Here is a 10,830-nt window from a genome sequence, read left to right as displayed (position 1 = left end):
CAACAATCGGCTGCCACTTTGTTGGCCAACAGGCTCACAGAGAAGTGTTGTGTGGAAACAAAAATGAAGATGCTCTTTCTGGCTAACCTGGAGTGTGAAACGCTCTGCCAGGCAGCCCTCCTTCTCTGCTCATGGAGGGCAGCCCTGTGATGTCCCTGCATGGAGCTGGTGAATTACTAAAAGAACTTGGCATCCGCTGTGTCGTGATGGTCTGTGAATGGTGAGGGTGGGAGTCAGGAGACAAGATGGTGCAGAGAGGGCTGGTTAGCCAGAAAAGGCTTCAGGCTTGGCAAATGGAAGAACTTGAGTCAGAGTTCAGTCTGCAGTCCTGTGCTCACAGACATCTGAAAAGTGAATGGCCAAGCTGGTCTAGTAGATGAAGCTGAACTGAGGAGGGGGAGGCCTGCATCCACATAGAGGCTCCAGGCCAAGGCACTGGCTGTCAGTGGCAGAGTTTGGCTGTGACCTTTGCCCTTAACATGAGGAACTCGTTTGAAGGAGGCAGCGTAGCATGTCTGCATTTGCCACCTGGATGAAGGCAGCTATCAGCATGGGTCAGCACGAGACAGCACATTCAGTTACGGGAGTGGGAAACGTCTGCGTGAGGCCTGGGCCTCTGTATTCCCAAGCTGTGTGTTCTGGACCAGCTACTGAATTAATCTCACGTAGCGAAAGTGACTGATGAGCAGTAAGTGTGGGGATTTACACTTGAGGGCTTCCCTCCTGACTAGCCTCTCTTACAGGAACTGTGAAATATTAAATGCAAATTTACAACTGCAGATGACGTATGTGCCTTGAACTGAATATTTGGCTTTAAGAATGATTCTTACACTCTGAAGGTGAGAACATTTTGTGGGCAGGTATCAACATTGGGGAAGAGATCTCACGTCTAACTTTATACATGATTTTTAGGAACACAGCTATTGCCTAAATAAAGCAACGTCAACATGCAGTTAAGGTTCTCTTCAACTAAGCTGTTCTAGTTTTCTCTTCCCCAGCACTGTCATTCTAGATTTTCCATTTCAGTGATTCCCACCCCTCAGTCTACAGCAACTTTCTTGTATCCTTTGAGGAGATGTTAGGAAGACTCATCATTTCACAGTTAAAGACAGTCCAGTCCTAGGCAAAATTTCAGGAAGCCACTTAGGACTTTGTATCCAGTCATCACCAAACAGCAGTCCCCACCCACAGCCGTTAGCAAAGCAGGACGGAGGCAAGGTGAAATTTGAGGGCGACGTCGCTCTTTATTTTAGAAATGAGAGTGACTGCACATATGAAAAATGCCAATTAGCAATTCGAAGTGGAAAAACTTACATAAAAATTATCCCGACTCCCACCCGTTGGCTCTCAGTGTTACATCTCCCGCAGAGGTAAAGTTGTGCCGTTCTCCCATGGCTTTAAACAAAGCAAAATAAAACCACGAATCCTAATAACCCCCGCCCCGTCTCCACGCTGTGCAGAGTCCCGGGGCTCTGGCCCCTCAGTCAGACTTCTCCTTCTCCTTCATGTGCAAGAAGACGATGCTGAAGATGAAGAGCCCCAGCATCATGGAGAAGGCGCTGGTGTAGTAGGGGTAGGCCGAGGGGATGAAGCGCTCATACTGCGTGTGCTGGAGTGGCCGCACGGATACCTGCAGGACAGACGTAGCAACACCTGGCCACTGCAGAGCCCGGGCAGGACACATGCTAGCTGAAAACGGGCTGTCACCTATGCTTACCTGAGTGGAAGAGTACAGGTGTGTGTAGCCTAGCCGGTTGTAATCCACTTTAAACTGGAATACACCATACACATCGGGCAACTTGAACTGAACGCTGTATTTGCCACCTGCGGAAGAACCAACATGAATAACCGGGAGGGGTTTCCCAGAGCGTTTCCTGGTTGGGCCTCGGGAGCAAGTGAGGCCTGGGCCGTTTCTGGCAGTATCCTTGTGCAGGAACTACACTCACCTTTCTTCTTCAGGAAGGTCCTCACAAAAGGATCGATGCGGACAAACTCCAGCTGAATGTCATCGCCATCAAAGGGGACCCATTTCCCATTTGAGAGCTGCTGGATCACGATGCTGTACTCCTGAGATAAAAGGCCAGGTTAGCCACGGCTGGCCGTGACTGGAGGCGTGCCACCACCCGCAGGCAGAGCTGCACTTCATTCCCACCCGACGAACGTGGCAGGAACGCCCAGGAGTTCAGAAGACCTGCAGATGCCCCGCCACCTGGCCCTGATCAGTAACCAATCTCTCTCCTCAGCAAGGTTAATCCCCCAACACAGCATCTCTGCCTCTTCTCTGAAGGCTCGAATGCCTTCACACGGTGTTCATGGCCCATCAAAGTCTGGACTCAGACCACCTGCTGACCCGGAATGTGCCAGGCACTTTCAAGCATTCATGCTTCCATATTCGCTTTCTCTCACCTAACAAATTCATCCTAATGACCTAACCGAAATGTCGTTTCTCTTATTAAGTCCAACTTTCTGGGCAGAGTTAATCAGTGAAGCCCCTCCCACTGCTGCCACTCTTAGCAAATACACATACCTCTTCAAAAGAAGTGCTCCTATTAGGACATCAGTTTTCATGCCAAGCTCTGCATTGAACCTGGCATGCTCGGGTGTAAGGATTAACTTCTTCATCTTTATGTATGCCCTTTAGGCCAGCACAGAAGTGTTCAATAAGTGCTTCTGAGCTGAGCCCAGTCAGCTTGGCAAACCCTTGGGGCCCTCCCACCCCAAGCATCTCTTACCACTAGGTCAGTGACAGTGTAGGCATTGGGTGGGGCTGTCTCGCCCACCCGGTGATGGGACACAGGCCCCACACGGAGAACACCCTCCTCCTTGAACACCCAGCGGGAGAGGGCCACAGCTAGCTCATAGTTGCCTGTCTGGGAATACCTGCAGGAGGGAAACAGGAGAAGCTGGGGCACCAGAGCCACCTTTTTTCCAGTGGTGCCTGATGGGCAGGACCACTCATGTCCACCATGACAATGCCCTAGCAAAGTTCTGCCTGTAGGCCTTGGGCACCTAGGGACCCATGGTTAAAGGGAACACAGGAAAAAATGAAAAGATACGGGTGGTTGGGTGTTATTGCTCTGGGTGTCATTTGCACAACAAATACACAATTTTCTGAAAGGAACGGGGAGGTTAGGGATCTCTAGATGTCACGACTACCTTAAAGAATTGGAAGTGCCAATACCAGCAATATAGCAATAAAGCCCTGAAATAATCTGACAGCATCTGAAACACTCAGCCTCTGACACTTTGAGCTAAAAGCCTCCTCCTTCCCCTTCTGAGTCCTCCCCACATACGCAGACTGCACCACCTGGATCCCCGGCCCCTAAGCCTCCTGGCAGCTACCTCTGGGAGCCAGGTGCTGCCTTCTGCACTGCTGAGTTGAAGAAGGAGTCGCTGAAGAAGTCGAGGGAGCCGCTGAAGATGACACGGGCATTGTTCCTGGCCTGGAGCCCAGCAATGAGGAGGGTGTTCTTCCCCACCGCATGTGGATACTGGGAACAAAACAAGGCTGTGACCCAAGCAGTTCCAAGTAAGGGAAAAGCTGCCGCGCCTCCCGAGCAAGAGGACAGCAGGCCAGACCAAAACGACCCTGGCCCTACCTGAAGGGGAAGGCTGAGGCCACACCGCTTCTGTTCATGCCCCACCCCACCAACCTGTCACTTCCTCCACCTCAGCCAAATGTGCTGTTCTGCTTCATTCTTATTTCGAAGGCTCAAGGTTGTGAAGCCCTTACCTGAGTGATAGGCTTATCTGGGAAGAAGGAGTAAGATGTGGAAGAGCCCGTCAGGATGTCCAACACCAAAGGGTTATCAGGATCAGCCACCATCCTGTAGCAGGACGAGAGCAGCCCAGCACTGGCCCCAGGAACTGAGTCCAAGGACACGGGATCCCCGAGAGCCAGTTCTTCCCAGGAATGAATCCTTTTGTCTTAATTGCCAACCACTTAGCTCTTGTCTTGCTATAACAATGGAGTTTGACTTTTTGTTTTGTTTTGAAGACAGATCTCACTCTGTCACTCAGGCTGGAGTGCAGTGGCACGATCTTGGCTCACTGCAACCTCCGCCTCCCGGGTCCAGGACATTCCCTTGCATCAGCCTCCCAAGTAGCTGGGATTACAGGCGCACACCACCATGCCCAGCTCATTTTTGTATTTTTAGTACAGACAGGGTTTTACCATGTTAGCCAGGCTAGTCTTGAACTCCTGAACTCAGGGGATCTGAGCCTCAGCCTCCCAAAGTGCTGGGATTACAGGCATGAGCCACTGCGCCCAGCCAACTGTTTTTTTGTGTGTGTTAAGAGAGGAGCTCTCACTATGTTGCCCAGGCTGGTCTCAAACTCCTGGCCTCAAGTGATCCTCCTGCCTAGGCCTTCCCAAAGTGCTGGGATTACAGGTGTGAGCCACTCTACTTGGCCTTGGCTTAATATAATACATTAATCCCATCTATATAGCCCCAAAGAATCATAATTTTGGCTTGATTTCCCAAAAAAATTAAGTGACCCCTTATTCCCCTAGGTTTCTGCTGGTCTCTTCCTGCGCACTCACCCAACACCTCGAAAGAGGATGGGATTTAGAGATGATTTCCCAACGATGGTTGGGGCCTTCAGCAGGTTCTCAGTGTCAGCCACGATTAGCGTATGCTGCAAAGAGCAGATGGAAAGGTGGGTGGTCAGGAAAAGGTTCCTGAAGCCAGGGAGAACCTCCTCACGCCCTCTTGGTTTTTGGCTAGGCAGAGCTTTGCCTTATGTCCCTGAAACCTGGAGGGTGACAGGCCTGATTACCTGGCCAAGGTCTGAGATGTCATAGTTGTGATGGTCAATGACAGCCGTTTTCTCCTCATCAAACTCGATCCCACACTCACTGCCCAGCTCTCGAAGAGGGTCACCTGCAGAGACCCAAGAGACGCCTGGCTGAGCCCTTACAGGGGGACCTTGGGCCAAGTGTCCTGGCTTCATTGTGACTCCCTCTCTGCCAGTCAGCCCCAGTGCCCTGCAGCTTCATCCGGCTGTCAGCCCCAAATGGACCACTGGACAGCAGCGTGGTATTCTGCCCGAGGAGTCACAATCTGAACTGATAAAACAGTTCCCTCACTGACTCCCCAGCTAAGGCCCACCCAGTGAATGCTAATTTGGCAGCTTCTGTTTGTAATGCTCTCCAACTCCCTGGAGAAGTGGAAAGCACCAGAACCTCCCAGGTCGGACTCACCAATGTCTGAGCTGGCAGCTACCAGCACACTGCCTCCACCGTCAATAAAGGCACTGATGGTCTCCACATTGATGTTGCCTCCAAAATCTGAAAGCAGGCACCAGACACAGTGACCCAGAGATCTCCTCTCCCTGCTCCTCTTGACACTGGCAGGGAGGGGACATGAAGGGCAGAGCAGCCACGATCACTCACAGAGCAGCACCCTCTGGGGGCCACAATGAGGGAGAGGTTACGAGCACCACATCCCAGAACGGAAAGGCCCCATCCTTCCAGCGTGAAGACTCAAAATTATGGCTCGGACTTAGAAACTTCTGGAGGTTTGGAGGAAACAGTCAAACATCCACTAATTGCACCGGTCAAGTAAGCTGTACGTATTTCAAGTCACATAGGAAATATGCATTTGGAAATGCTGTACTGCCCATATTTCATCTCATCACCTGCACCTTTCACACTAGTGACGCTGATCACTGGAGTCAGTTTCCAGAGCCTGTCAATTCCACTCCGTCTAAATGGTTTGAGGAAGAGCACTTCTGCATCGCTGGTGATGCCGTCACTTGACACCAGTACTCCCTGGTCTGGCATTAATCCATTTTTTTCTTATTAATCCTACAGATTCTATCCATGACATCCACAACAGAGCCACCCAGTACACTGCTTTTTAAAAAGTGATCACCAAAAGGGCTCATTAATTTCCAACATTTGTAACTGTGAGATCCTATCCTTTTTTGGTCAATTAATTGGGTTATGTGACTACTGCTATAAGCATCTAAAACTAGCACTGGGTGGGGCTATTTGAGGCTCCAGAGTCTCCCCAAAGTGTACTCTGATGTTCCACCTAAGGTAATGAAGGAAGTGCTCAGTAATCCATTTATTCATTAAATGAGTAGTTCTGTGAGCCGAGAAGAAAAACAAAGTGGACAATGTGGGAGGGGAGCTCTTGTGCCAAGGCTGTTTAGGGAAGACCTGCAAGTGGCATCTGAGAAGATGTAAGCGTGAGCCAGGCAGTCTGTGGGGTCAGAGGATTCCCAGCATAGTGAACACCAGGTGTAAAGTCCCCAAGGCGGGTGGGCATGGTCACCAGCAAGGGGCCCAGTGTGGCTTAGCTGGAAAGAAAGGAGTGAGCAGCAGGAGGTAAGGCCGGGTGAAGTGAGGGCCCGGGCTGCGCAGGGCTCTGCACCCCACACAAGGGCCCTGTCATAGGGAGCTGCTGGAGGATTCTGAGCAGGAGCCTGGCAGGATCTCCCTCCTATTTTTGAAGGATGATCCTGGCGGTGGGGTAGAGACTAGGGTACGAGGGTGAGCGTGGCCGTGGTGATGGGTTAGAAGGCCACTGTGAAAAGCTAGGCAGTGAAGAGTGCTGAGCTGACCGTGCAGCAGCAACAGAGGGAGGCGCGGCAGGCTTCCACGCCTTCTGAGGGCAGCAGGGCCTGCTGATGCTTCGACAGGGGCCTCAGAAAAGCTCCAAGGAGTCTGGCTGAGCAACCGGAAGGACGGACGTGCCAATTTCTGAGACTGGACACAGAAGTGTATCCATTAGACCCCTAGTAGCAGGTGGAAATAACTTTGTAAAGATCTGAATAGAAGAGCCCTGTTTCTTGAGGGGTAATCTTCAGCAGAAAATAAAAGTGCCTTACCTGACCTTCAGGCATACACAGAAGCTCCTGTACTCTCTACCTCTGCCTCTCATGCTACATTCAAAAAGCCATCTATCCACTCTCCTTCAGATCAAAAAGCCATCTATCCACTCTCCTTCAGAGAGGCCAGGCAGTCTTAGACATCCCAAAAGCAGCCTATTGGCAGTGCAGTGGTTTGCAATCTTGGGCGATTGTGCCCCTCAGAGCAATGTCTGGAGACATTTCTTCGCTGTCACATAACAGGGAAGTGGCTACTGGCATTAATGGGCAGAGGCCCAGGGTGCTGTTAAACACCCTACAGTGTTACAGTGAGGCTGTCCTACAGTACACAGGACAGCCTCACTGTAAAAAATCATCCAGTCTGTAATGTCAAGAGTGCACCTGTTGAGGAACTCTTATAAGGTAGACAGAACACGGGCTTTGAAATTGAGACCACCTGGGGTTAAAACTAGGCAAATCCCTTCACCCTTTTGAACCCATTTCCCCATCTATAACAGGGATCCAGTTTTTCCTGGGTATAGAGGATGCGCTGAAAATTTCTTCCCTTGTAGCCATGACTGCCAGTGACCTGGGAGCCTTCCGATGCCAGAGAGGGCAAAGAAGCCACTGGAACATGGAGAGGGAAGCCAGGCCAGCACTCACACATCTGAGAGAATGACAGTGACAGTGGTCATGGGACCAGGGCAGGGCCCTGGGAGCAGACACCAAACCCCTACACCCTGAACCCTACCCTGCAGCCTCCTCCCAAGGAACGCCTGAGGATTTCCTGCAGCAGCACCTTCCAAAGTGTGGGACCCATTCCACCAGAGGCAGAAAAGGCGGCAGCAGGAATGCGGGAACCGGGCTTTAAATAACCTTGAATCTCAGGGACAGAAAATTACTCCCCTTCCTTACTTTTCAAGCTTTCTCCATCAAAGAGAATGTCTTAGTTTGATACTAGTTGTTAGGACTTCTAATGCTTGCTAATCTCTTTTCAAGAGGGAACCTCAGGTTCAAAGCCTTCAGCAGGCAGCAGTATCTGGCTAGAACTTACGGATGTTGTTTTTATTCTATTTATAGTTACCTTCTATGTACATCAAGTGACGACACTGGATTTCCATTTTCAGTGGTGATTCTGGGCTCACTATTGGTTCCCTTTTAAAATGTTATTTTAGTTTTTTTTTTTTTTTTTCTTTTTTGAGACAGGGTCTTGCTCTGTCACTTATGCTGGAGTGCAGTTGGCATCATCTCAGCTCACTGCAGCCTTGACCACCGAGGGTCAGCAATCCTCCCACCTCAGCCTCCCCAGTAGTTGGGACTACAGGCATGTGCCCCACGCCCAGCTAATTTTGTTCATTTTTTGTAGAGATGAGGTCTCACTATGTTGCCCAGGCTGGTCTCAAACTCCGGGACTCAAGCGATCCTTCTGCCTCGGCCTCCCAAAGTGATGGGATCACAGAGATAATCTATCGTACCTAGCCTTTTTTTTTTCTTTTTAGCAGGTCAATTTGAAGAAAAATACTAGGTAGTTATTAGCACAGGAGATATGTAATATGGTAAAAACCATGAAGGATGTGTGCAAATAACTAAAGTTGGGGAAACACTGTTTTTCACTCTCTGCTGTTTCTCCCACCAGCAGTATCCTCTCTCAGCCCACTCCCGACCAGTCTCATTCACTGCTGCTTTCCTTCCAACCTATACAAGCTGACAGTGCTTCCACTTCATCTTACATCCTGACACAGGGTTTGGTAACTCATTTCAGGTCTTTACTTTTATTTCCTCAAAAACAGACTGAAAGAACTCCTCTAGGGCAGACTCCCTATCCTTAAGATCTCCCCCAGTCCACTGTATGGTACCTATTTCAAAGTTTCACACACAGTAAAAACTTGGCAAACCACCCATTACTACACTGAAGCCTCCATTCACCTGCCCAGTCATCTGAATATTTCAACTTATACCAACTGGGGGTGACATCCGCCTAACTAATCTTGCCTCCAAAAAGCCAATTCCAAAAGCACATGTTGCAAGGGAGTTGGGAGTGACACAGTAAGTAACAGAAGCCTAGGAAAAATATTTGAGGGATTTGGTGGAACCGAACCTCACGTGAACTACAGAGAATAAACAAGCCATGTCCCAGTTATTCGAGAGTCTGAGGGAGGATCCCTTGAGCCTGGGAGGTAGAGGCTGCAGTAAGCCATGATCGCACCACTGCACTCAGCCTAGGGGACAGAGCAAGACCCTGTCTCAAAAAAAAAAAAAAAAGGCACCAACGAAGAACTTCCTAAGCTTCATCAACTGAAGGGAGGAAGGCAGTCCTGTCTTAGACAGGGATAACTTGAGTCTTTTGAGAAAAAGATAAACTGAAGCAAATAAGAGAATGACTAACATGCTCACCAAAAAAGTATGGCAAAAGAGAAACAGCCAAGGAGCTGGGGATGTTCAGCCTGGAGGAGAAACAACTGAATAAGCTATGACTATGTGCAGGCTATGCCTCCAAGCAAGACAAGCATTAAATCTATTCTCTAAGGTGCTGGGGAGCTTAAGAACAAAATAAAGCAGGAGACAATATTTGCTTAATATAAGAACTTAACAGAATTGTTCAGTGGTGGAGTGGATTGCCTCGTAAAACAGGAATACTCAAGTATAAATTGGATAATCTGGCCAAGATATTCATTCTGTTAAACGACTAGCCCTCTGCGAGGCTGAGGCTGCTGGACGTATCTATCTATCCAGCCTCAAAGGGGAGGAGGGGTAGACTGGTAGATAATTGCTAAAGCTCTTTTTTCAGCCCGAGGCTATGAATCTATCTGAATTCTTAAGATCAACTGCCACAATACACAATGCCTCTTTATAGCAATCCATTTTAATAACAGGCCATTTCCTCTTTCCACCCAGGCAAACCCAACCCAGGAGATTTCTATCTTTCTATCAGGCCCTTTACAGAGTAAACTCCCTTCTCAGTAGAGCAGCAGGGTCCTGGGTTCCATGGTCTGCATCAACACTTGACTCCACAATCCTTAGCTGTGTCTTTTAGAAAGATCTCCCCTCCTAGGGTCAAGTCAGAAATGAGCATTTTTCTCATCTCCGTGGTAGCAGCGTCCATCCTATCACCCAGGACATGCCCAAGAACCAGACGAAAGCAAACCATCAGTCCCAGGTCTCGAATCCCAGTGCTCGGGGCGACGCGGAACCCTTACCTTCTACCGAGGGGGAGAAAATGATGAGATTGTCATAGAGGAATTCCCCATACTTTATGAGAGACAAGCTGGGGTCATCAGCGGTCTTGAATGTGAGCTCAAAGCCCCGGTCTGGACAAGAAAAAACAGGTAGTTGAGAAAGACGGGACGCGAAGGGAAACCCCTGCTGCAGACATCGCGGACCCGCACCCCAAGCGGCAGGCCAGACCTGGGCGGCCTGCTCCAGGAAAGGGAGTGGGGAGGAGAGTGCTCAATGCCCTCGATGCCGTAACAACCCCAGGCCCCCACACGCTCCTCCCTCAGACCCCGCTCTCACCCTTCAGGCTCCGGAAGAAAAGCGAATGAGTCTCCCGCACGTTGAGGTTGTCCAGCAGCACTAAGGTGCGGGGTCCGCTGGCGCAAACCGCGCCAAGCAAGGGCAGCAGCAACCAAAAGAGGGCCCAAGCCCGGGCCGCGGTGCTGGGCTCCATCTTCCTCCTCCTACCAAAGAACCCAGCACCTGGACACCGGAAGTACCCCGTCTACGGTAGCCCAATCGCGGCTCGTGGCCGTGGAGCATCACCCGGAAGTGATCGGCATACGCCGGGGCTAGGCGCCAGAGCCGGAGCTTTGGCGGTAAGGAGCGCAGAGCACAACCGGAAGTGTCCTGATGGGAGGCGGATTCCTTGAACCCTATTGGTGAGAGTGTATCAAGGCCCCGCCTCCCTAAAGAAAAGGTTCAATCCTAGAGAGACAGCTCTGCAGCCGCGGCCAATCAACGAGGCCGAGCGCCCTTTGCTCCGCCCAGGCCGGCCTCCCGCCCCCTAGTCTGGAGCCC

General features: G+C 50.5%; 1 protein-coding gene across 3 annotated transcripts in view; it reads right to left on the bottom strand.

The window, feature by feature from the left end:
• Positions 1 to 1,294: 1,294 nt before the first annotated feature.
• DDOST (dolichyl-diphosphooligosaccharide--protein glycosyltransferase subunit (non-catalytic)) overlaps positions 1,295 to 10,830 on the bottom strand; it is a 9,871-nt gene continuing 335 nt past the window's right edge. Inside the window, exons 1-11 of one of the 3 annotated variants that reach the window (XM_011990143.1) lie at positions 10,330 to 10,676; positions 10,014 to 10,124; positions 5,204 to 5,290; positions 4,780 to 4,883; positions 4,544 to 4,638; positions 3,734 to 3,827; positions 3,343 to 3,491; positions 2,733 to 2,880; positions 1,947 to 2,067; positions 1,718 to 1,824; positions 1,295 to 1,630 (exon numbers count right to left, since the gene is read on the bottom strand). In XM_011990143.1, coding sequence (XP_011845533.1) covers positions 1,481 to 1,630; positions 1,718 to 1,824; positions 1,947 to 2,067; positions 2,733 to 2,880; positions 3,343 to 3,491; positions 3,734 to 3,827; positions 4,544 to 4,638; positions 4,780 to 4,883; positions 5,204 to 5,290; positions 10,014 to 10,124; positions 10,330 to 10,483 — 1,320 coding nt within the window. In that variant the 5' untranslated portion in view covers positions 10,484 to 10,676 and the 3' untranslated portion in view covers positions 1,295 to 1,480. Of the gene's footprint in view, positions 1,631 to 1,717; positions 1,825 to 1,946; positions 2,068 to 2,732; positions 2,881 to 3,342; positions 3,492 to 3,733; positions 3,828 to 4,543; positions 4,639 to 4,779; positions 4,884 to 5,203; positions 5,291 to 10,013; positions 10,125 to 10,329; positions 10,677 to 10,830 lie in introns of those variants that run through there. The other 2 variants (XM_011990144.1, XM_011990145.1) reach the window with 2 other exon arrangements.

This window comes from Mandrillus leucophaeus, unplaced genomic scaffold (assembly GCF_000951045.1).
Source record: "Mandrillus leucophaeus isolate KB7577 unplaced genomic scaffold, Mleu.le_1.0 Scaffold370, whole genome shotgun sequence".
Taxonomy (NCBI): domain Eukaryota; kingdom Metazoa; phylum Chordata; class Mammalia; order Primates; family Cercopithecidae; genus Mandrillus; species Mandrillus leucophaeus.
Note: the sequence above shows the minus strand (reverse complement) of the source record. Positions and strands in the feature narration are given on the sequence as shown.